This window comes from Polyodon spathula, chromosome 5, assembly GCF_017654505.1.
Source record: "Polyodon spathula isolate WHYD16114869_AA chromosome 5, ASM1765450v1, whole genome shotgun sequence".
Taxonomy (NCBI): Eukaryota; Metazoa; Chordata; class Actinopteri; order Acipenseriformes; family Polyodontidae; genus Polyodon; species Polyodon spathula.
The window spans coordinates 29,809,161-29,836,909 of NC_054538.1; the positions used below are offsets into that span (position 1 = coordinate 29,809,161).

Sequence of the window (27,749 nt, forward strand, 5' to 3'; positions counted from 1 at the left end):
CTTCAAAGTTGCAACAGAGTTCTTGATATCTGTTCTGAACAGCTAGCATGCTTACAGGAAATGCACCCCACATTTATGAGTTGTGGTCACTGATCCAATCATGAAGAGAGACAAAAACCATCTACATGGGTTGGTGCTGCACAAACAAAACCTTGACTTTCTCTGCAGGAAACACAGTCAGTTAACAAAACCTTACAAAAACACCCTTTAGTTTACATAAACGTGAGCAGAGTACTTCACACTCCTGAACGTAGATAATCCTTATATTAAACTCTGCATGCACAGGCTATTGGGGACCAAACTGGAGCGATTTTCAAAAACCTTTTGTTTCAAACATTCCTGATATTGAAATTGTCATATTAGTTAAAAAAAACTAAAACAATAAATGCTTAAAAATAAAAGCTAAAATAATTATTATCCTCTTTAAGTACACTACCTTGCTGGTTACAAAATGGTCATCTACTATTCAAATATTTTGCTGTCAAACCGACCAAATATGGCTGCTTTTCATTTACTTCCGGAACACCATTTATCAAAAACTCTTCTTTAGGGCACAAATTTTGCACTTTTTTTTTTTGTAAACCTCTGGTTAACTAACATTCTGAGGTGGCGATGTGGATTTGAAGTTGAGGTGTAATGGAATACTTTGAAACCTGGGTTTTTACTTCTCTTTGAAATTACGTAGTTTAGGTTGGTAAACAACTCCGTAAATGTGCAATGATTATGCAAAGTGAATAATAATGTTCTCAGTAGAACCCAACCTCATATTCCTCTTTGAATCCATAGCTGTCAGAAGTCTTCATCAAATTAATGTGCTGCAGCAAATCTGCCACCCTGATAGCAGGATGCAGCTGCCCGGTCTGATAGGGGGATTCGGTCCCTTCGCAGTGATAGCGTGGCACATCCAGCAGTCTGTTCGACTCTGCTGCCGCTGCTGTGTGGTTCTCATCTGGAGAAAGGAAAAACAGCATTTAAATAAAACTTTCATGCAGCAGAGAATCAGTCTACTGTTTTTGCAATATTTCACATATTAACCTATAGAGGAGTGAAATTAATAAACTATTCAGGATGGTTTAAATGACTACAGTTGCTGTAGATAATATTAATACAGACATAAAACATACTAACCCAGTTGTTACAATGGAATTGCATTCAGGTAAACTCGCAGAATTGCAATAGGTTTGATTTTCCACCCTCCTCCCAACCCCCCCCCCCCCCCCCCCCAAAAGAAAAACAACATAAAAGCCATCAACAGCAAAATAGTACATCTTGCTGTTGTCCCTTGTGTCTTTATAAGACTGGATTACTGTAATTGAGACACTGGCAGTACGTGCTTTGGGAACTGGATACAAAACATACATAATACGCACAGCAAAAAACTAGAGAAGCTAACAATATTTAATAACTAGTAGTGTAATGCCGACAGAATCCCCTTCCCCTTTCGTTTGCCTTTTACTTTCTAACTTACTGTACCGATACCCAGGAAATCTGTTTAGTTTTCTAATTATAATTTACAGAAGTTAGCTTAATCCTTTAAAAGGATTAAGAGGACACTGCTTGATTTTTGTGGTCTCGAGAGAACTTCAGCGCACTGACTCAAGATAAAAAGGGATTCAAATAACTTAATTGTTTTCAGAAATACCACTGTACATACATTTAAATTTCACATCTTTTTTGGGGGTAGATGGGTAAGATATAAAACATAATACCTAATTTATTAGGTTGAGAGATGGGGAGTAAACAGTGCAAAAGTAATAAATTACCATATCTTATTGTGTTTTGATTAGTAGTACAAATTTAGAGTAAAATCCCTTGCATGGCTCTTTTTAAAAACACAGCCCTTGACCCCCTTTAAAACAAAACAAAATAAACAACAAAAAAAATACACAATTACATTGTGACTGCCTCCAGCCCCTTCTCCTCGCAAACATGATTTAAACCTTTGACCCTCCAAAGGTAAATGTGTTACCTACTGTAGTGAGCCATGTACTTTGTATTCTTTCAGCTGCACAAAATTAAAAGCAACAATATCAACTATATTGTGCTATGTCAGATCTGATTTTCTTTGGGAACATGAACCTTGTTTTTTAATCTGGTTACAGTCAACTCCAGTCTCCTTTTTATTGGGACTGTGGCATTTATTGTTTAGGAACGAGGCAACAGCTGCCTTGTGAGCCTACATGAAGAACCAATCCAACTTATGCAGCTTCTGGGGAAACCATCATTAAACTGTTAATTAGATAAGCATAAGTACTATAAGAAGTGATGAAGCTTTGTAATCAAATTGGACCCAAAGCCTGTCAAACTTAATCTATTGATTATAACCGGCTTACTGATGCCTCATTTTATCCTCAAAGTTAATTTCTGATAAGACATTTGATTGGTTTTGTGATTTTAGCAACAATGCAGTCAGACCCAGATACAATTTTTTTCACATTATTTGCTTAAATATCTAAAAATATACACTTACCAGTTATTGGCACTTTACCAACGAGGCACCAAAGAAAAACAACATAAAAAGGGTTAAGCCAAAGTCACGTTTACAGCAAAAATAAACACATTAAACCTTTCTAAATCAACATGGTTATGCGAAGGATATGTTGGTAACAAACGTACAACTACTTTAATTTAAATACACTATAATGCATTTTACTTACAGTGGTTGCCGGTAGTAACAAAATGAATGCCAACTGCACATCACACAACACCACATGCCACAGGAAAACCATCACATTTAACATCGACAAAATAAGACCGTTGAAAATTGCATTCTACATCAAAGTTTAAGCTGATAAAGGCACATGGCCCCATCAGTCATGATTTTCTGCTGTGCCTTATCCCTAACTCTGTCTAAACCAATGATTCTGAGGTCTTATTTCTATGTCAGATAGACAGAATCTAAATTTGAGTCTACACTTTTCTAATGTAGCCTGGGGGTTACCTTTTATAAATGTCTAACTACTAATTTCCAATGCAGCTAACCGCTTGTACTTACTGTACAATTATTTTTATGCACAGGTTTCCAGGCACATTTGAAAAAAAATATTACAAATTACTTTAAAACAAACAACAACAAAACACATCTGGCTGAAAAACGCATGCATTTAATTTAAAACAGGAAGTTCTTTGCACTGACTAGTCTTACATTCTTAAATGAAGTATTAGTAACCGAGTAAAAGTCAATGCTAACAATTACTTGCGAGCAATTACTTGTAATGAATTCTTCACAAAAAAAAAAAATAAATACATATTTCTATATTATGATAACTTCTGTTTTACTGTCATCATCTTTACATTCTTTCTAAAAGGATATTGTTTGATTGCATAAGTTGGACTTAAACATTAACATTTGTGCAGTCTTTGGAAGTATTTGGCTAGGACAGAAGCAATGTTGTTGGCCCAATTTGAAAATGCTGTTGTCTGTTAACAAAAACAGACAACTTAAACTGGCAGTTCTGGGAATATTTCTTTCACAGCTTCAGAAACAAAATGACCTCAGGCAAATCTCAACTTCAGTGTAAAAAGCCAATTTTGTTCACTGGTGTTGTTTAATATGGATTCAAAGCCAGAGGCTGTTCAAAAGGTTTCGACCCTGTACAACAATTAACTTGGATCGGTTTCAAGGCCTCAGGAGTCTGAAAATATGCCATGTCTTAACTGTGCAACAGCCACGGTCCAATGCAGCATTGTTTTGGCTGTAGGAATAAAGAACATATTGTTCTGCAAAACTGGAAACAATTGGAAGTGTAACACATTGTCTATATTAAGCTGGCTTTACAGCACAGTGCAGACAGAGTAGATATCTGCAATTTCTGATAAGTGTGCAGTGATTATCTATTTGTAGGACAGACCCATAACTACCCCTAACTAAATCCCTCCCCAACGGCACTGTGGACAACATATGAATAGAAATGTAACACATACAAGGAAACACAAGCCATGCGGGGACTGATGACAAAGGACTAGGTCCTCACCTAACACAGCAGTCGGCACAAGTGGATCATTGGGCACTGTGGGGAAAATAAAGCTCATGAAGAAAGCAGTTTACCTTGTGTATTTTTAATAAGCCACATACTGCTTATTTATCACGAACAGACAAACAACCACTTTTTTAGGGGGTGGGGGGTGGGGGGGGGTAACACAAATTTATGTACTGCCTTTACTGGAGACCTCTGGACACACAGTGTATTGTAATGTTTTCCACTTTCAAAGATAGTAAATTATTAATATTACATTATATGGGGTCTTTACAAAACATTAAAGTCTTACATTGCCTAAACTACTGGTACTAATGTAATTAAAAATCAACATCTCAATGATCTAATTGGCTTCCATTGCTGTAATTTATGATTATGAAATGAATGAAGAATGACTTGAATAAATTTAAATAAAGATCAGAACAGCAATTAGAAATATATTTTTGATTTAAATCATAAAGTGTTTTGTGGGCTTACTAATAACAAAACTTTTACCATACATTTACTGGCTAGAAAACAGTTTCTACCCAGTATAGATATTAAAATGTAAAAAGAGCTTGCAAAAGCCAAAAAAAATGGCATCAGTTAAGATCACACATATCGAAATCATAAACTTATTTTGTAGTAAATAAAGCACCAATGCCAAATAAATACTTGCATAGACATTAGACATCAATCCCATCATCAAGAAAACAAACTGATTTTCTGCTTCTGGTTGCACTTCTTTGCATCACTAAATCTAAATTCTCTCGGATGTATTAAAGGAAACTGCAAATAAATGAAGCACAGTCATAACTCAGTGTGGTTTCAATGACCTCTGTTAAAAGGATATGCAGACAGAGAGAAAAAAAAAAAAAAAAGGATTTCCAATACAGCAGAAATGTAAAACTACTTCTGGTAGGAATGTTATACCAAGAACACATCTTCCACGGCAAAGGAAACGTATCACAACTTTCTCACACGTATCCAATATCTGGTGTTTTGTCCCTGAACTTTCCTGATACTTACACCTATTGCTAAAGTTGTGCGAGTCCATGAAGGTGACAGCCAGGGGATCCTCTGCATGCAGAGTGCTCTGATCAGCATAGCTCCTGTCCATTGCATTGACCATGTGAGTCATCTCTTGACGGGTGTTTCCAATGACATCCTTCCGCTTCTTGGCAAGTTTTCTATAATTCACCAAAATTTTATGTAGTGATCAGCTGCATGTGGAAATTTAGAAACATTGTCAATAATACCACCCCATCCCCACCCCTTATTGCTGACCACTTACATTACTGCAGAATCAGGATCTCAGCCTGATATTGACTAATGATTTAATGTACAGTATTCAGAGTAAAAAAAAAAAAAAAAAAAAAAAAAAAAGGAACCAGGTTTATATTTGCAGTTCCTAGCCTTGTACCTTTCTTTACATTATGTAGAAGTTTGCACCTTGTCTCTCTAGTTTTTTGACAGCAACTTGACTGATATGATTAATAACACAAAAATATTTGATTACAAAGGGATTAATGAGAAAATGTAACCAAGTTAACTCCCTTGGCTAGCACTTCTATGACAGGCTTAATGGTAAAATCAATACTTCATTGTGGCAATTACAAGATTACAAAAGACTTTCAGCTTGAAGAAAACCACACAGATTCAACTCAAAGCTATATTAAAATAACTTTGAAAAGCACCTCTCACACATATACCTAACATTTACATCAAATTCAATTCTATAATGCTGAATGTAAAGGGGAAGTAAACAAATGTTTCGTCACTTAAAACGAGACTTGTTAATTTACAAGCAACTTATTTATATTAATCTTATCTCATTTAATAAATATACATGGCAAGGAGTGTTTCAATAGCTCAAACTCCAACAATACAAATATAAGCATGTAGAAAGCATGTGAATCATGTGCATATAAAACAGAGAGAAACAAATAAATGAAGCCTGAACCTAAGGCAGGCAAATGTGAAAACAATTTATCAAGATTATCTCCTTTGCATAAAGTAAAGTAAGCAGATGGAGGTTTTGGCAGGAGCTGAAGTAAAATTGTGTTATTTCATGCTATGGTATTATGAAACTAATGATCTGTTGGATATAGCAATTTCCACTTATCTGTAAAATAAAATTAACAGTTAAATAGGCACACTCTGCAGTAGCCATAGTAACAGCAGTCTCATTCCTTCAAAATAAATACTTTGTTTTACACAGGAGTTTAATACCTTCTTCAAAGCAATTTTCGAAATTATATATATATATATATATATATATATATATATATATATATATATTAATGTTGTATATATATATATAAATATAAAACAATATCAAACTTTTATATTAGTGTTGTATTAAGAGACTGCCCCCTGCTGCTATAATTACATTTGACAGTAAAACGGGCATGAACTCTATAGTTTGTGTTGTGATTTAATAGTACAATGCAATTACAACAAATTACCTGTTTAAAATACACCTTTTCTAGAACTGAGTTTTGCTGAAGAGTTTAAAAGGTGCAAGCAGCTTGCAACATATTTGATTGCTTATCACAATTTCACTATTTTTAGTGTTTGCAGTCATTACAAGTTTTAAGTTCTTTTGCTCCGATATTGAGGCATTACAATTTTACCATTTCTCGACCTGGTTTTGAACTTGTCTAAAGAATCCTAATTCCTGAGACTCAGAGCCTTCTTCATTCCATTTACACCATGTGATAATGTGAGTCTCAAAGCCACTGTCACATGATTTGAAGGTTGAGACAGATGTAGGGAAATAATAACAGAATATGAATATTGGAGGAACACAACCACTCTGAACAATTGCTATTACAGAATAGTAAGGAAAACATAGGAGGAAAAAATATTCAGAACTAACTTACTTTAAGGTAGATGTATTAATCACTTTGTAGAAAAGTACTTTTCAAACATAATGACTGAGAAGACATACAGAAGTGAATGCACAAACAAATGCAGCATTCTTTTTTCAAATACTAAAACAAGTTATTTTGATTAAGATACTGAAAAAATGTTTGGGCGACCAATGCATGATGTATTTTTTTCTTTACGTAATTGTCTGACTTTTCTGTGCTTTTCGTTGAAAAAAGGATACTGCATCTTTAAAATATTTTAAGAGTACTGTAAAAATGCACCCCTTTTCTACTTACAGGTAATATGAATAAGAATAGTAGCTCCTCCTGGCAAGCAAATCAGAGACAGTAGAATCAAGATTAATTGGTGAATGCAAAGTGTGAATCAGTTAAATCAACAAAGCAGAAAATAATGTGAGTTAACAACCACTCATTTGGTTAGCATTTCAAATTGTTCATGCTTTTTCTTATTACACTGCATGCAATTGAACTAGTTATTAAAAACTGGTTGTGCAGTAAATCACTACAGACAATTGCATGCAATATGTGTTTATTTCAAAAACAAAAATTAATAATTGTAATGGGTTATATATTTCTGCCATGCATTAGCAATAGTTTATGGGTCAATGTTTATAACCTATTTTGATCTACCATGTGTCTTGGAGCCTTGTACCAAGCCAATCAATACACAGCAACCATAATAATATAGTAACATTTGTAAAAAGCTAGATAGTATGGTTATATAATACAAAGTTATTGAAAAACAATTTAGAAAATGTATTCAATTAAATCATTCCCTGGTACATTTTAAAGATGCAGTATCTCTCAATTTGCATGGACATAATAACAAATAGTATTTCTGATGTTGTAAAAATCACATAATTAAACTGCCGTATTATGCAAATGAAATTCAATTATGTTTTTTTTTCATTTTAATATTAAAGTAACTCCTTACATTTTAGTAATTATTGGCAATTACTTTAATTACTCATTGCATCTTGGTAATTATAGACAATGAAAACATTTAACAAACAAATCTACTGAAGAAACAGTATCTTAAATTGCATTCAAAATTAAGTCCAATATAACCTCTCTCATCAGTTTATCTTCACACAAAATCAACACCGTATTTCATGAACCATATTTCTTCATGTCCCGACTCTTCACAAAACTCTCAAATCTATAGTATTTACCTCACTGGAAGGTCAAGCATGTTTTGTTCCACTTATGTATACAGCATATATATCGAACAATAAAACATATACAATGTATTCCTCCAAATATAATGTTGAAGAAATAAAGTTGAACATACCAAACAGAACTGTTTCTTATTAGAAAAAGAAAAGCCTTTTGTACATGCACATAATAGAGATAATTAAAAAGAAGCAAACACCTCTATAGCCAAGGAGAATCAAGATCCATCACTTGATACTCAGTTAAAAGAAATATTTAAGCAATTGATAAACTGAAAAGTTTGAAAGTTGCACAGTGACTACAGGAACACTGACATAGATGGCATTCCAATTCTAAAAGGATGCATTGTCTTCCAGATTCAGATCATGGGGAAAGGCTTAAGCCTGCGAATCAAGAGGACTTACCGAACATGTTAGGATTGTATACTTTTTCTACCAGAATAATCTTCCTATCAGCAAATATGATGATTGTAACCATAGAAAAGTATACAATCCTAACAAGAGATATACGCTATCTGTCTCTCATATATGTAAAGTTGTTTTTAAGGCAAAAGGGGGAGAGGGGCGGTGAATCAAGCAGGGTAGAAATTACAGGCATTTCTGCAGAGGGAGTATTTTTTAACATTAGGTAGTTAGATCACATTTACAATTAATTAGACATGCTTAAACTTCAAAGGTAGAGCACAGCAGTGTCACACTAAATAATCAAGAAGTGCAGTTAACATACTTATTGATTGGTGAAATACTGCAGAAACTTTTGAATTGTATGTCCACTGTTTCGTCATTTCAAATCTTTTAAGCTGCAGTCTCCAGTGCAAAAGCACATCATGAAAAAACACATGAAACATGTCAAATTGTCCAACACAAAATAATAAATTAAGATCCAAAGTTGCACTATAGCATTAACATGTTCAATATGAAAAAATAGTGTCTGAGTGCAAAGCTCACACTGAAGAAACACACTGGTCAAAAATGGGATTCATGGCAGAGTAGCAAGGCGGAAACCACTGCTCAGTAAGAAGAACATGAATGTTGGTCTCAAGTTTGCCAAAAAGCCCCTGGATGATCCTCAAGAGTTCTGGAACAATGTTCTATGGACAGATTAGTCAAAAGTGGAACTTTTTAGCCAACATTGGCCCCATTATGTCTGGAGAAATTCAAACACTGCATTCCACAGTAAAAACCTCATACCACTGGTCAAGCATGGTGGTGGTAGTGTCATGATTTGGGGATGCTTTGCTGCATCAGGACCTGGACGAATTGAAGGAACCATGCATTCTGCTCTGTATCAGAGAATTCTACAGGAGAATGTCAGGCCATCCGTCCGTGAGCTGAAGCTGAAGCGCAACTGGGTCATGCAGCAAGACAATGATCCGAAACACACAAGCAAGTCTACATCAGAATGGACGAAGAACAAGAAATTTAAAGTTTTGGAATGGCCTAGTCAAAGTCCAGACCTAACCCCATTGAGATGTTGTGGCAGGACCTAAAACAGGCAGTTTATGCTCGAAAACCCACAAATGTCCCTGAGTTGAAGGTGTTCGGCATGAAGGAGGGGGCCAAAATTCCTCCACGGCGCTGTGAGAAACTGATCAGTAACTACAGAAAGTGTTTGGTTGCAGTTATTCCTGCTAAAGGTGGCATAACCAGTTATGGGGTCTAATTCATACATTATTATGTTTCAAAAGACATGTAATTGGTTAATATAAACCCTATTTGATATTTAAGAAAAGAAGGCTATCATGGTAAAATTATTTAATTTCCATAATTATCATTAGGGTTCACAAACTTTCTCGGCACTGTATGTATATATATATATATATATATATATATATATATATATATATATATATATATATATATATATATATATTAAAAAAATGTTTAAGAAATTAACCACACAATGTTACACATACCTCGTCTTCCTCTTAGAGTGGTTACAGAAGTGTCTGATTTACAACTTAGTTTTTCGGAAATTTCACTTAGAATTAACGTGCTTGATCTTAATTGGCAGAACAATCTTGGGAGGCCCCTAGATTGTTCTGCCAATTAGTATTCATTTGAAGATATTCATTACACTCGCCAGGCAGTCCTTGCCACAGCTTGATTTGCCTCCCATTCTGTCAATGCTTGCTATGCAGCATCACAGACATCTCCATTCTGCTGTTTCTGCTTTTCTGTATTATATTTTCTCTGTCATATCTTCTCAAACTCCTCTACTCTCATCTCTCTTTTTGGTTAACAATTGTTTTGCTTTAAAAATGTGGAAGCTTGGGATGTATACAATCTAGCATAGAAGTCAAACAGCTGATCAAGTTAAAACAAAAATTTTAAATTAAAATAAAATAATTTCACACCTTAGTGAGATTTCTGGCTTTGGATTTCACATTAAGGCCAGCAGATCACAGCATTATATAATTATATAACAGCCGTAAAATCCATGCCTGTAATTGCTAATCTAAAAAAGTCAGTTTTACAAAAGCAAAAAAAAAAAAAAAAGATATTCAATTACATGTGTAATTGTATTTTAGGTAGGAACATACCAAGCTTTACTTAATTCTGTAACTATCAATGAGGATGCAATGAATGGAAAAACCCAATAGATGGTGCTAATGTTTTCTGAAATTCTACTTTTCTAGCAGTTATTCAAATATCATAAAAAATACTTAGGATACATACGGGTAGATGTACTAAAGTGTTGCGCCTGTCGCAACAGTCGCACTGCTTTTTCTCGTGCATTGACAGTTGTGCTTCATGCATTTGAGGCAAACTCTCAAGTACCTAATTATCACTAAAATAAGGGTGTACTTACAAGCCATGCAAACAAATGTCTATTGCATTTCTGGTTTCCCCAACGTGTTGGGAGCAATAGACTGCACACATGTGCCACTAACCCTTTAAATTAATATTTTATTTGCATTGTATACCAGCTAAACTAAACTGAAATACTTTAACATTTTTAGTGGATGAGGAATGGGGAGAACACATAAATCCGTTTATGAACATTCAAAAGAAAATTAATGTTTTTCAAAAAGCAAAAAGTATACAAAAAGCAAAAATAGCAGAAGTGGGTTAGATGAGGCAGAGGATGCATAGCACTGCAGATACTGCTGCGCTGAGGTAAATGTTTGCGCTGACGATAAAATGACATACCGAAAAAAATTGGCACATTAAACTAAAACAAGAAAGTGAACTGGGAAGCAAGCAATCCATTTCTGCGGCTTTTACACACGCTTTAATAAAAAGAAAGCACTGAATGACTGTTAATAAGCGCTAATGTGTCAGAGCGCTGTGCTTTGCTGGATAGCCACTGTTTACTGCAGAGTATGTATTGGTGACTTCGTGCGACAGTAGTGTCTGTCCATCGGCTAAAACACTGCCTAACACAGGTAATCTTAATCGTAAATGTATGACCGAAAATGGAGATGCTTTAGTTAGTAAACTTATATGGAATGCATGGATGTAACTGTCCAGTGTGATTTTTCAAGCGTCTCCTTATGGCTTGCACCACCCAGTTCTGTCAATTTTCTTTTCTTTTTTTGATTTCAAGGCAAATAAACTTGGCTTGTTTTGTGCTGATGTCATGTTCATATCTTCTGTAGATACTATTTCCGTCAGCAAAGTAATTGCCCAAATGTTCACGAAGTACCAGCTAACTTGGGAAAACGTGGCTTCGACTTCCACAAATTCTGCTCATCATACATGCCAGGGACGTGTGTGTACTGAGATTTTTTCCCCTCTGAGTTTTGCCGATGTTTCAATAAAAACTTTTTTTTTCTGATTTTATCTCTATTTTAATATATGTAAAATAAGATAAAACCAAAAATGCGGAACACTAGGTATACTGCATAAGCTTTCTGAGGATGAAGGTTGGGGAACCACTATAGAATCTGATACATATATGCATATAAATATACACATACACACATGCCCATTTGTAGTCAAAAGTTTACATACCCCAAAGAATTTAGAATTTCTAGAAACTCCAAAAATGCCAATTCAAAAATATTCATACACTGACAAGGAAAATGAAATGAATAGTCAGTTGAAGCACCTTTAGCAATGATAACCTCTCTTAAATGATTAGGATATTTGTCAATGAGCTTTTGGCATGATTCTTTAGTGAATTTGACCATTCCTCAACGGAAAATTGCTCCAGTTCACTCAAATTCCGAGGACTTCTCTTGTGCACATCCTTCAACTCGTACCAAAGATTCTCAATCGGATTTAGATTGGGACTAACTAGGCCATTCCAGAACCTTGATTGCATTCTTCTTGAACCATGCTGACATTCTGAAGTAGATTTTGATGTGTACTGTGAGTGGTTGTTGTGTTGGAACATCCAGTTGTGCTTTAAACCAAGTTTCATAGCAGAGGGTTTCAGATGAAAAACATACCAACCCCCCCCCCCCCCCCCCCCAAGACAACAGCGTATTTGAACTTTTTTTTTTGTTTGTGTGTGATTTGGGGTGTCAACTGCACCAATAAGCCAAAAGTAAAGCATTTAAATCAATAATGATAAAGAAATAAATTCTGAAAAAATAAATAAATAAATAACTACAGTAGTGTGGGAGAAAGACTTAATGTGGCTTCATGATGACAGTGAAACAAATATCAGTGTCCCAGATTTGCTGATAAAACACAGCTTTTGTTGAATTCAACATTCTAACGTTTTGATTTGGGATACAATGTGTTCAGGTCAGAAATGCCATTCACAATCTTTACAGGACTCGTTCATATTAGCAGTAAGATTCATGCTGACTTGGGAGAGGCTACAAGCAACAAGGATCTGAGAACAATTATTTTTATTATGATAATTGTTTGAATAGTGTTTATTAGGATTCGTATAAATCTGTTAACCTTTTAGCGTTGCTGATACCATGGTAACAGCTTGGTTGTGGGTTTGCTTGTAAAAACGAGTATTATTTGTATACATTTTCAAATATTGAATACAGTAGTTTCATTTTCTGAAATTGTTAAATGGCAGAGATAATACAACAGCATATATTGAAAGGCTTCGAGTAGCCACTTTTCTTTATTTGAGACGTGGGCTCTCTTTGGTTACCATACACATTACTAAACATACCTAAACGAAAAACCATCATGAAAGAATATTCATGCGAGCTAAAGGGTTTTCTTATTATTATTTTTTTTTTTCCCCTTACGGTTTTTTTCAGGACCGAGTCTGTTTGTGCTCACAATGCAGTTTGCAAGTGCACGCAGCTCATTTAAAAGTGTGTGTGAAACGGATGTTTACAATATCCTGCAAGGTATATTGAAAGATGGATGCTTTTTAATATAGCATGTTTTAGATTATTAGATATTTCTGTGGAAGAAAGCACTGGGGAGCTCTTCACTAATTTAATGGATGCATTTCTTGAATGCTTACGAGTAGGGGAATGCCGTTTATGCAATGCTGCATGGTTCTCCCACTGTCAGCATTAAACAAAGTAATTTGAGAAAAGACTGAATATATATTTACTATTTTGTGAGTTTTTTTTTTTTTTTCTTTAACTTACTGATACCTTAGCAACTCTGAAGCCAAAAATAACACATCGGGTGAATTTATTCCAGATTTACTTTTATATTGTCATCTAGTCAAAACATGTTAAATGTACAAAAAGCCAGATTTAAAAAATAAATCGGCTATTACCATTTAAACATTTGGTACATAAATCGGAATGGTTACACAAATAATCCATAAGATTATTTATTTTGTTTTTGAATGTCACTAACACACTACCTAATACATTACTCTGCTATTAACTTGCCGAGCAGTTATTTTGATTCTTACACCCTTACATGTATAGACATTATCCTTCAGGCACCCTCTGCTGCAGCAAACCACAGCTACTTATCTCAATAACGATGCACGACTCTTGCAATGTATAATGCTAGGAGATCTCGCTAAGAATACGCAACAACTGTACATACAACAAAATGTATACTTTGCCAAGTGTCGCAATGAAAATGCAAATTGCACTATGTTTATGCTCTGACTAGCCCATCTTAGTACATCTAATGCATTCAAAACATCCAAACTAAAACATTATTAATGTCCGCCTTGCCAATTGTTGTCGCTATTTCACATGATTTATATATGTAAATATTACCCATGTCATATGACATTCTTTTTCAGATTGATACTGCATTTTTAAAACTACTGTAATTGATCCTGGAAGAAAACTAAACTCCCCTACCTTAGAGACCTGGTGAGGAGCATGTGAATGACATGACAAAAACTGTGTATTTTACTTAGTCTCCAAATTGTTATGCATATGGAAAACTCTGGCAGAGGCTACTAAAAATTCAGCTTACCTCTTCTTGATAACTAATATGACAACCAGGAGGAGTAGGATGAAAACTAGAACGCCAGCACTTATGCCAGCAATTTTCACCACTTCCGTTTGCTTGGCTGGATCTGGTATCACCTCTGGCTCTTCTGTAGCTGCTGCTAAAGAAATTAGGGAAATAATCTGTATCAAAGCATGCAACTACAATTGACACCATCCCCCACACACAAACCAGGACAAATGTTTAAGAAAAAGCCAACATATGTAAATTTTTTTTTTTTTTTCAGCAGCCTTGATTTCATTTTAAGATTTGGTTTCAAACCTGTATCAACACGTACACATACACTGTATGACAACCAAAAGTTGCCTTAAACGACAATCCTTTCTGTAGGATATTCTCTTCCACAGCTCAGCTTTAACATAAATTACAACCTAGAGGAAGTACAAGGTTTGCATACAATAGGCATCAGCCAGAACACAAGGAAAGACCACTTAAGATCATACAAAAATATATAGATGAGAACCATTGAGATATCAATGTATGGAAAGATTATTTCTTCCACTCAAGCTGGCAATAATATTTTGTTTACCTGGAGCTGTCATTTGAAGTAACTCCACCCTTTCTTATTTCACTAAATTTCAAACACAACTTCTCGCTATTGTGGTTCTAGTCTCCCAGAGAGCATTTTTCCTTGATTGTCAAACACCAAACACAGAAGCCCTGTTCACATTACAAACCTCTCATTTGTTGGTTTCATGGTAAAGAGTAACTTTGCAATACTTGCATTTTCCTCTTGTGCACTTTTAAAGTAAAATATTTGCTTTTAGAAATTGTAAATATTGCTGTCATCTGTGTCAAAATTAAACATTATTTAAAAAAGTATTTGTTGTACAATAGTGACACACTGCTTTTTACAATTTTAAGGAGACACTCTAGCTTCATAAAATAGTAAAGTTGTTTGAAGTCATATGTGTACTGAAATTACAGGTACACCAACATTTACATAAGAGGGTCTTAACTCTTCAAACCGTGCTTTAGACGGATGCAATGAATTTAGTCGATTCAGGTCTAAGATTACCAGAATGTGATGTTATGCCATTATTTCTGAGCATCTAGAACTACAGTCTTAAAATGACCTACTTCTAACTTGAAAGCAAAAATGCAGCATCTGTGCCATTGCCCCAAGTACTGACCTAATGTGCCCCAATTTGTAGAGCTTTTACTAGATTTATGCTTTGGGGCATCTGGACAACAAGATGTCATTTGGTGTTTCTGAAAAGCATCCAAATTTCCCAAAATATTCTTTATCAATTTGTGGCATTATAAGGATCACATGTGCGCTGTTGCATGAATCTATTTATTTTACTTGGCTAACTGTTGAGATAATGTACAACATTACACAGCTCCACTATACCAACAGAGTGGAGGGATTTAACATTTTCCACACTAATAGCTTGCTTTGCTGGCAGCCTAAATGGCTTCTATCCCTACTCAGCAGGCAAATAAAATCTTTATAGGCATAATGGGTATACTTGATATACATGCTTTTTGTAAACACCTTTACAGTTAGTTTTTTGTATTTTGCCAGCTTCACTGCATTTATCCGTAAACACACTAAACACAGTAAGCCAAGTAGATGAAAGTTTCCACCTATGCCGTTATCATTGTAATGAAAGAACGTTAAGTTACTTACCATAACCTTGGTTCCCTGAAAGAGAAGATGATCAACAACATACTGAGGAATATGCCTGCCTGTTGGTAGGTATTATTACTGAGCTCTTTATATCAGAGCTGCCGATAGGATACTGGGTTCCTTGGGCTCCGGAGTGGCGCAGCCAGTAAAAGCGCTCTGCGTGAGTGCAGGATGCGCCCTATAGCTTGGATATCGCCAGTTCGAGTCTACGCTATTCCACAACGACTAAATAAAAAAATAAAAAAAGAAACTGGGTTCCCAAGAAATGCTCACCCGGAGATACTGAATCAACGGGTCATGGCACGCAGACCTACCGGCATTGAGCAGTTCATATAACAGGTATAATACGAGAGACTGGGTCATGACCCTTAGTCAGACACCAGTTCTGAAAATATCTCAATTTGTAGGTGTATAACGACCTAGAGGAGCCTGCCCTAGTGTTCACCGCGTTATGGAATTCTGCTCAGGGGCCAGAATTCCATAATTGGAACCTGCCCGGTTCTGGGTGCCAGACAGCCTTTCGTCTGACTGAGGAGATCCAGGCGAAGAGCTGGCACAGGGTCAAAAAAAATATGGCGGTATAAAATTTTGAAGGTATGGTAACCGTCAAAAAATATACCACAGTTATCTGCATACCACGGTATAATTTTTGTATTATAATTTTATAAAATTATAACATTATAAAATTCATAATTTTTGGTAGTTGTTTTTAAATGGCTATTTAAAGATACACTGTGGTCAAATCATTTTTTCACCAAAAAAAAAAAAACTTTAAAGTTTTAAAACAAATCTTAATGTTAAATTGCTATAGTTAAATTTCTGCTACTAAACTTCAGAAAAAATCAGAAGTTTCCATCAATTTGAAAAACAAAATACTAAAGCAGAGCGTCTTTTTAATTATACCACACTAATGAACTGGTCATTGTCTAGATATCCATAAAAAAATCACAATTCAAATTTCTTCTTGTGGAGATATTTAAATCAATATATACTGTATGTTCTACTTTGTAAAGATTATGGTGATTCCACTAAAAACAAGTTAAAACATCTGGTGAAAACATGCTTTCTGTGTTTTAACATAACAGCTTGATTTTCAAGAGGCAAAATAAAAACTAGGGGATAAGGTATCTACAGCAATTCAGTATAGTTTACACATGCTACATAAAAACTGAATTTGATTTATATTTTCCCAGGACATTCGGCAGCTTACTTAAATATACATAATAATGAAGTTGGGTAGCTACTGCAAAACCAAACATGCAACACAATTGTTTTGTTTAGCACTAGGGCTTATTACGCAGCTTCAATTAAAATGTATTCTACACATGTCACAGAATTTATAAATGACAGTACAGAAACTACCATGCAATTGAAACCACTTCATTAATGAGGCGTGAAATAAATAAAAACATGCATGATTATACTTAGTTCAAATTAGTGTTCAAACTATTTGCTTGGAGGGATTTTGCACAAAATCTCACCCGGAGTTTATGCTGTACTGTAATCCTAGAGTTTATGCACATGCTGCCTGAGCCCCTGAGTCTCTCAGCTACTACTGTTACAAAAACATAGTACAATATTTTTATTCTCGACTGTTTTAAATGTGGCGTTCTATCAGTTAGAGATTTATTTAAGGTTTGCCATCCGACATCACAGTTAGCGAAAGCATAATACAGTAAATGTCATCTCCTGCAGCAGGTGCTGATATGACCTGCAATAGTTTGAAACCATGAACGCCCCACAGTTTATACTGCTGTTTACCCTAAAACTGGTATAACCTAACGAGGAGAACTGTGGCCTTCTCTAAACAGACCTTCCCTAGGAAGGCAGGGAGCAACGGTATCAGCGTGAATGTGTAAAGCCGCAGCATCCTGGGCCACTCGTGGGCTTGGGCGTCAATGCTGAGTGCTCAGTAAACCTACCAATAGGCAGGCATGTCCCATAAGTACGTTGTTGGTTGTCTTCGAATTGAAAGGGAACTAGCTTTTTTTTGAGCAATTTTATTTACTTTTGCCTTACATATTATGCACCATTAAAACATAGTGAGGATTTTGAAAATAACTTGAATATGTGTGTTTAATTCCATTATACATTTCCTGAAAGAAACAATATCCAATACTGACACCAACTGGAAAAGACTGAATTTGCAACAGTATTGTTCCAAATGCACAGTCACCGTCAATGCCTGACAGAGTAGTTTCTTAGGCATTATTTTGTGTTCTTGATTTTTCAGTACATAGGCTTATTAATAGGGTGCTTCCTTTCCTAGCATAAAGCCAAATTAAAACAAATTTTAATAGTGGCACCCCTAGTTAAAAAATGTTATAATAATAATTAAATAGCTAGGGTAATCTCCTGATACTGGGAAGGGGGGGAGGGCATCCACTTATTTAGGGCGGGCTCATTTTGGGAAAGACAAATCAATTAGCTCGTATTCTCTACTATTTTACTTCACTGTGATGACAATAAATAAATCACATGACTGCGCAATATTATGAACTATCCACACAGCACGAATTACCCCAGCTCTTTCCGAAATTATTATTTTTTTTCTTTTAAATTATTATTACCGCATTAGCAACAACAACGGGGTGTCTGACCAACAGTACTTGCAATGAATACAATCATAGAGGGAGCAGGCCCTAGACAGAGAATGCAATAAACAGATTCCCACACACACCAACAGCATACACTCTTGTAAACAATCCTACGAAGGGGTTTCCAAACACCAGAAACAACTAGACATTTTTACATTTTTATTATTGTGCTTTGCTTTACTTTAAATTGATTTGATTAATGACTTCTCGTAGATTTTTTTTTTATTTTTATTTCAGCGATAGTGCTGGTCGGTGATGGCTGTACCGTGTGACAGTTGACCGCAACAGTAGTAGTGCATTCGGAGCCGAAAGCGACGGCACTAACGAAAGTCAAGGTCAGCTATCACACTGTAGAGCCTTCAGAGAGATCTATTAGAAAATTATTTTTACCTTTTTTATTTTAATATTTTTTTAAAGAAAACAAATACATTAAAAACCTAAATTTATTTTGAACTTGTACTGATTCGTCGGGTACCTTTCCTCTGAGTAAGGACGTTGTAAGAAAATAGTCCTTAACATTTTTTAAATAAAAAACAAGGATGACGTACAAGAGAAAAACAATGAATTTTTATTTAGTAAATCGATTTAAATTTTGTATAACTCGTTAGGGGTTTAAACCCCTATTTATACTCTGTACATTGCCTGATGAACAATTCCTGAACAGTCCATGTACGATGGAATCTGAACTACCAATACAATCTCTCATTAAATACCACTCTAACATGCCTCCTAACTGACCATGATTCTACCTTCATCCAAAACCTCTCTCTCCTGAATCTGTATATGAATGGACCAATATTACTCAACTGTCCGTGTCCTGCTTTGTTGTCGGTGAAAGGTGAGTGTCTGTGCTCCAGTCGAGCTGACAGTCTGTGATTGGCTCTCGGCAGTTGCAGGTACAGGATTGGTTGCTTTCGTTAATGCAACGTATTGATTGGCTGATTTTCGTGGATAGTAAAATTAATTTGGACCAACTGTGTCTTTATTTAGTATTTATAATAGATGACAAATGCGATTAAAAAATTCAGCAAGTCAAAAAGAAAAAGGCAGCACTTGCGTGGATTGATCTTAAATTTGATTCACAGTTGGTGTTGAGACATTCCACCGGACATCTACCGCTAGAACTGGAAGCTGAATGGCTGACGGTACTGAATCGATTTATAATCTAAAACTGGGGGGCCACTAGACCTGAATTGGGTGGGCCCGCCGGCCTGCTTTTAATAGAACAAAAAATTAAATTACTCACAGACTCAAAATACAGTTCACTATGATCAACATGAAAGTAATAGTCTACCATAACCTTTAAATAAATTGGTTTTACAATAGGTTCTAACATTACAGCTAAAAGGTTATTTATCAATGTATCATTTTAAATGCATTTTAAAAGTATTAGTTTTGGCAATTCCTATGTCTCACTTGTATCGCTGTCTGCTTACGGGATTCATTTATGAACAATGCTGCAAGGAATTGGAATTACAAAAATATCAACTCAAGGTTTAAAATTAAAATCCATCTCCTGTCAATATCAAACAAACAGCTTTCCTGTTAATGTTTTTTTAAACAATGTATATAAAAAAAATATATAATATACTTAAAACATGCATTTCATTATCAACACAACTAATACTCCTAAAATGGAAGAAATTTGTGTGCATTTACTTGAGGCGCTTACTTTATTTAATATATTCTTAAATCACAATTACTTTCTATACTGCTTTAGCAATTCAGTATTAAACACTGAGAAAAAAACAAACACAAAACCCCCCCCAAAAAACAGAAGATACGGCTTTATACACATGAGTTTCCATTATTTGCCTTGCACTTAGATAATTCTAGGCAGAAAAAGGGTTATGCTGTTATTATAAGATAACCTTATCAAAGACAGCAAAAAATTATATTGCCAGTAAAAACTAAAATGGCAGATATAAGCAGGATGGGAAACAGACAACATGCTTGCACCTCATAAACATCGATGCAAAATAAAAGAATGCATAGGGTCCTGATCTTACTGTGATTCTTCTACTTATTTTCATTTAGACATTTATTCTCTTTCCGCTAAAGAATAAATTAAAGTTTAATAATGCATGATATAAAAAAAAAAAAAAAAAGTATAGCATTGCTGTAGGATTAAGAATAGTTAGCATGGTTTCTTAAGCATTTATTCTACTTGCTGGAATTTGTGAAATGTGCAATTGTCGATTAAGCTATTCACTGTAGATCTTAGAGAAACCTTGATAGACAGAGAGAGAGAGAGAGAGAGAGAGAGAGAGAGAGAGAGAGAGAGAGATAGATACACAGTTTTGACACCACACAAAGGCAACACACCTGGCCTACCAAATGGATTAAAATAAATTTGTTGCCTCTTACTTCAAAAGCACAATGATACAGCTTACTATAAACAATGAAAATGAGTACAACAAAAACAAGATCAAAAAATAATACACACTTCCCCAGCTGGCCAGGGATTTAAATACAGCAAAAACACACTGGTAATGTATATTGGATAATAACTTAAGATGTATCAAGCTGCTTTTACATTGCACCCAAATGTGAAAAAACTAACTGCATCCCTTAAGGTAATTAATGGAAATGTCATGTCTAATCACAGGGCTTGTAAATCTACTGGTGTGTGATCTGTATATATATATTTTTTTTTAATATGGCCAGATATTACAGAAGCGTGACAGTGAAAAGGTGAATGTTTATTGGACCTCTGATCAGAGGTCAATATTGAGTTTAACACCACATTTAGCATGCAGTCGATATAATTGATATGAGTTAATGACATCTTTGTAAAACTACTGGCATTAAAGGGTTGTTCTTTCTTGTAAAATAAACTTGGTTGAACTCAACTGAGTCATAGCATACAGTTGTGTACAGATTATGAAGCCGATATCTCAAAGCATTTGGTCACCTGAAAACTAAGAAAATGCATAATGACCACATTAAGGTAGCAACATAGAGAAATGTCAGTGGTGATGAAAAAAAATTAAGTCAGCATCTGGTTTATAAAAGATTAGCAGTTGGAAATGTGTTAGCAGATTTACAAAAACCACAGGAATGCTTATGTATACCACACATAGTAATGGGATATTTCTAAAAAAAAAAAAAAAATCTGGACAGTTTTTCTACCTTATATTTGTTTATAGTTCAAAAAGATATCTTTAAAACACACAAAGAGCTTACAAAAAGAAAGCTCTATTTTTTAAATCCAGCCCTCTCATGTTGCTTGGCTTCCTGTTCTAATACCCAAGCTGAGCACCAGACCAGAACCACTTTATAGCACACATATCACAAATAAGCTTTTCTTAATTCTGCCTAAATCCAGCTCGCGGCTGAAACAGTATCCTTTTGGCTGAGCAACAAAGAATAAAAAGAAGCACTCCCATTATCAGAGAAGAGGTCTGAGTGAGTAAAAGTACTCTGCTAGCAGTACAAGTGGGCACAGGGAAAATGCTCAAATACAAATGCCACCTTTAATTGCAGTAGTTTGAAATAGCCTGCAAGGTCTGTTCTTCTGAAAGAAAACATCTCTTACCTTTTGTTGCAACCCTCACACACTGAGTTTTTGTTTCCTATTAAGAGAAAAAAAAAATGATTAAATGTAACTTTGACATCAGAGTTGTGGTTTATCTAAATCATTTGACAACTGTATGAATGCAGGATCTTGTTGAACAATCCGATAATACTTGGCCTTCACAGAGAGAATTTTTTAAACTTGTGTACAATGCAATCTACTCCTGTATCTTTGATTTCTTACTCTCTAACTCCTAGGTTTGATTGGCAATAGAAACTGTGGAATCAGGGTGCTTTCGCTGTTGAGTTACTTTCAAAAGCAAAAAACGAAATAGTGCAAGTATTATTTCAATTTTTTTTTTTTTTACAGTTCAGTGCAGCACTCTTCCGATTTTATTTATTTATTGCCCTGGCAGAAGAGAACATGTCAATGACAACAGCATGGGACTTGTAAAGATATGTTCTTTCACACCTGGAGACCTTCACAGCACTTAACTTCCTGTTGTGCATCATTTCCTCAATATGTATTCAGCTTTGGCAAGAGCTGGAAATTATTAAATGTCAACTGAGCTGATAGTGAAGGAATGACAAAGTAATAAAGGAGGTATAAAGATTCATCAAATAAAAAATAAATAAAAAACACAGCAGTCAGCTTGTTGAATGACAAGAGATATCTTTTTTACACTCGTAAACAGGTTTTACTTGCACTGAAGAACGGAAATGTAAAACTTAAATGTAACAAAGTTGCTCTGTGCAAAACAATTAAACACAAAGAATGATTTATTAAATCTTTATACGCCTGTGATTACAGTATATTTATTAAAGTTTACTTTAGAACTTCCATCTCTCAAATATAAGACAAGGAGTAACAAAACAAGTTTTAAATGTATTAATACACTGACACACACATTTACGTTCCTCGTTTCAATTAGACCACAATCATTTACAGTTGTGTGGAAAAAAGGACATATCTGTGAGTAGATGGGTAAGCTATCATAGGCGCTTTCGTGGATTTAAAGTCATCAGAATATATTAAAAAGGTAAAGTGGTCTGAGTATAGTAAAGTATGAAGGTCTGAGGTCAAATAGAAAGAGACCAGATGTATGCCACTCTTACCTTTTCCACACTGCTCACAGCCTGAAAGTAGATATTATAGTTTTTCCTCGGGGCCAAAGGTGGATTCCAAAAACCATGGTATGTTTTGTTGTCTCCCACTGTGAATGGAGCTGGGTCAGGCAGGCTTCCAGGTGGAAGCTCAGCGGCAAAATAATATGGGGAACCCCCATTGGCTGTACTCTGGTAGGTAACTGGTATTTGGTAGCAACCCAGTGAATTTGCCTCTCTCTTGTTTCTGTGAGGGTTTAGTTCTTCAACAACAATCTGGTAGGCACTATGAATAAAAAGACATTGTGCACCATTACACTTCAAGGTAGAATACAAATATAGCATATTTTTGCTCACTGTTCAAAAGGTCTTTGGAGAATACTGCCAAAGCCTTTTTTTATTGAACAATATATGTTCAAAACCACAACCAAGAAGCAAATCCATCCTTAGATAAAAATGTAAAGTTTACACTGATAATCATACAAATTAGACTTATGCAATAAGCAAACTGAGCACATAAACAGAACCATGGGAATTCCAAATACCACGACAGGATTATCAAGGTACATTTTAAAAAGAAAAGGCAAAAGAAGTCTCAAGAATGTGTTATTTACCAATAATGGTTTATTAAAATTAATTAAAAGCCTCCTTTATCTGTGCATCAACAGAAGAACTGTGTGACCCCCCCCCCCCCCCCATCGCCATTGTGGCTATATTGGACTAACACCATTGAACAGGACTAATTGTAAAACTGCTCTCAACTCAGTCCCAGTGACAGATGATAAAAGGAAATACAGCGTTACATGAAAAACTGGTTGAATATGAAACTTGTATGATAATGCTCAATCCAAGTTAAAACCAGTGTTAACAGATGTTCACCGGTGTTCGAACAGAACATTCTTATGAAACTGTACTATACAAAACTCATCTTCAAGGCCAGGCATGAGTGCTCAAAGTCTTATGACAGCACTCTACGGTTGACGTATCAATATTGATAGAATCTAACGATAGCTTTCCTCACCTCATGACCTTGCAAACAGTATAACATCTCTTTTGACCGAAAGCTCCACAGATATAAAATACAAGAGACACACCATAATATACAGGCACAGATGGACACAAAATCTGTCCTCTCCACCAAATTACACTCCTTCATTACTGTATCACTTGATAAACTGTTACAATTACCTAAGCAGATAGCACAGTTTGCTAAAAGTCTCAAGCACCAATTCTAGCTTTTTCAAAATAACCAAAGCCTTGGGTTACATACATTTAGAAAATCATATGATCTATGGACATTTTACTGTAAAGAGATTTAGAAGAGCTTGCACTGTTAAATTTGCTGCTGACATTATGTTATGCAAGTCCAGCTATGACAATGCAGAAATTCTTCAATCAGGTACTTTAAGATGAATTTCAATAAGGAAGATACATTCATTCTGAATCAGATCTTTAATAAAATTGCACAAAGAAAATAAATTAAGAAAATAATTTGGGGTCCTGAGTTCTCTCCTTAAACCTAATCAAAATTGAATTTACTCATTTTAATAATCTTCAAAACCACAAATCAAAAAGGAACCCCTTCAAGAAACACACATCTCTTTCTATCCGGCCCCCTTAAAAACAAGGCAAATCAATAAATTGTCTTTCATTAGAGACTTGATGAGGACAGTAAAATGTCACTCAGAATTAACTTAACCCATAACACTTTAATAAAGCTGACAGACATGCCAAATAATATTTAATAGCTACAACATGATTTCCAGTAAGGGCCGTGGGGAGAAGAAAAGAGTCAATAGTTTGTATTCATCACTGTTGTTCTTCCTCTCCACTTCCCAGTGTTTCTAATTTTCCAATCATATACGAAGCACACCACATACTAGTTGATTTAGTGACTTGGTGAGGCTAGAGTTATCTTTAAATCCCTTTTATGAGAACTACCTGCAAACTATATATACCCAATAGAGGAAGGGAAATGAAATGGAAGAGCCTGACAAAAACAAATCAAACAGAAGAGATATGTGGGTGATTCGAGGCTTGAATATCTAAATTCCCAGAAGAGTTTTACTCTTATTAACTACAGGTCTATTTATAGACTTTGCCTAACCAAGAAAAACAAACCTCCTGACAGCAATGTCAAATTAATCCATTTTGGAAATTAAGTACTTTATTAGCTGCTAGGCAGCCTGTCAATCTACACTACAAATGATATTTACCTGATGGGAGCACCTTTGGCCGTGGCAGGTTTCAGCAATACAGTAATAGTGGTAGCGGTTTCATTGAGACAAGTTTCAGTCATATCATAATCTGGTATTGAAGGAGCTGGTTGGAAACATAAAAAACAATCTTGGTATTGTGTACATTAGTGACACATTATATGTAGAGCTTCTGATTTTCAGTCCTCCCCCACCCAACTTTTCTACTCTCCGTTAAGAGTTCAATTGACACCTGTTAAGTCATTTGTGTATCCCAATCAAATTTTAAATATGTAACATTCTTGATGCTTTTAAGAGTTGTCTGCATTCTTGTCTAACACTTTGTTAAAATCAACAGATTACCTTTAGTTTCTGCAAGTTAGTATAAAATAGGTTTTCTAAAATAAAAGAGGGGAGGGGAGCAAATGACAGCTTTTGAAAGGAAGACATTAAAAAGGTTTTAGCCGTGATTCACTTTTGTTTTAAATGTGATTGTCATCTGTCATCTCAGACTATTAAAATCAACAGAAATGAATTCATTAATAGAAAACTATGTTTTAAGCTGTACATGTATATAAATGCAATGGAAAGAAACACATTTAATAATTACCATGCAAAAGAAGTGTAAAAAAAACAAAAAACAAACAGCAAGTAGTTCAGCACTTGTCTTCTGACAAAACTGAAAAAATGTGTACCAGTATGGGTAACATTTCCTGCTAGAAAGAGACAAATCGAAACAGTACATGTCCAAGAGTTACTTCTCAAAGCAACCTCAGTGTTTGGTTTATAAGGAAATTACTGCTCAGAAATGCTTGTCTGACAAGCATTTCTGAGCAATCTTTAATTTTGTTTCATATGTCATTTTGTTACAATTACCTGAGATGTTGGTGGTGACATTCACAAGAGTTGGCGGCCCAAACCCCTTCACAGTGCTGGCCCTGATAATGAACTGGTAGGTGGTACCTGGATGCAGCTGTGAGAATACATGGTGTGTGCTGTTCCATGGCAATGCAACGGTCAGTGGACGTTTTGCCACATCGACTGCTGGATCAAATGACCTAATGCTGTTATAACTGATCTATAAGGAAAAGAAAGAAGGATGGGGGCTGTCAAGTATTAAGTCCCGACTTTCATTGTTACAATAAGAGAAATGTGAGGTACTGCACTGGAGTGTTTTTTAAAATGATTCTTGATTTTGTTTCTCTCTCAGTCCGTACGCTTATTCTCATAGTAATTTAAAGCTGAACGTATCCAACAAATTTTGTTTTCTAACCTTTGACTTGCTACTGCTTTATTATAATAAAAAGAAATCTGCAGGAAGTGCCTGTTCAATTAAATCTTTCACACAGACATCAAGGTTATTGCCTTCCTTCTGCCTGAAGACACTTGGAACATTTCCATGAAAAATAACTAAAGGTCTGATATTTTTCAGAGGGCAAGTCCAGAAAAGGTTTAGTTGATTTAGAAATGAGGAGTCTAAATTCCAAAATTGTATAAAATGTGCATTGAGGGAAAAGATGATTAAATTATGGATATTTCATAGTAGCTTCAAGCATCTCAACAACAAGCTTATTGCAACACGAAAAATCGATGAACAGTCTTATCTGGAGCACATTTACTGCCAGCATTGCTTACATAGAAGATATTACAAAAAAACAGTGTGCATCTGTCTTAAGTTAATGTAAGTCCTTACAGACAATGTTTCTGGCTGCTCAAACTGTGCCAAAATGTTTAGCTAAAAACAATGTGCATCAACAGTAACATTGTAAAAGGTAAATACTCTGAAAGCCAAGCTATTCTTGGTAATAATCTATTGAAGATCAAGGAGGGCACTTCACATTTACTGTAAGTTTGAAAGTGCGATGTTAATTAGACCTTTCAAAACAAGATTCCACGAAACTGTACCATCTGTGTTCTGTTGCTGGGATATTGCTTTGCTTTAAATTATACTTTTAACTTTCTGTAACATTAAGAAACTCAACTATGCTTACTATACCACTGGAAATCAATGGCATTGCATGAATTGACAAGGGAAGTACTTGCTTCTGGGTACTGGATTATAACACATTGTTGGTCAGGTTCACCAATATAGTTATTGGTTATGTATAGCCAGTGGTGGTTGCTCTTTAAAAGCTACAGATTTGCTACCATTATCGTAATGTATTTACATTTTTAAACCATATTTCCCTAGGATCCTTTTTTTTTTTTCTTTTTTTTGTCATACATTGCTAAGACCCAAAGTAAAAAACTCTCCACCACTAACTCAGATTCTGCAGTTTGGCTAAATTTGGTATTTCAACCCAGGACTTTACAGGAGCTATCGCTATG

The 27,749-nt window shown here is 35.2% G+C and overlaps 1 protein-coding gene across 10 annotated transcripts in view; it reads right to left on the bottom strand.

Annotated features, from left to right (window-relative positions):
• Positions 1–27,749, bottom strand: part of LOC121315816 (receptor-type tyrosine-protein phosphatase kappa-like) — a 49,907-nt gene that overhangs the window by 16,774 nt on the left and 5,384 nt on the right. For 2 of the 10 annotated variants that reach the window (XM_041250270.1, XM_041250268.1), the window contains exons 3-12: positions 26,298–26,499; positions 25,443–25,548; positions 23,239–23,512; positions 22,145–22,181; positions 14,341–14,476; positions 7,127–7,156; positions 4,986–5,146; positions 3,975–4,010; positions 2,471–2,482; positions 762–949 (exon numbers count right to left, since the gene is read on the bottom strand). In XM_041250270.1, the coding sequence (XP_041106204.1) occupies positions 762–949; positions 2,471–2,482; positions 3,975–4,010; positions 4,986–5,146; positions 7,127–7,156; positions 14,341–14,476; positions 22,145–22,181; positions 23,239–23,512; positions 25,443–25,548; positions 26,298–26,499 (1,182 nt within the window). The remainder of the gene's footprint in view (positions 1–761; positions 950–2,470; positions 2,483–3,974; positions 4,011–4,985; positions 5,147–7,126; positions 7,157–14,340; positions 14,477–22,144; positions 22,182–23,238; positions 23,513–25,442; positions 25,549–26,297; positions 26,500–27,749) is intronic. The other 8 variants (XM_041250278.1, XM_041250272.1, XM_041250276.1 and 5 more) reach the window with 6 other exon arrangements.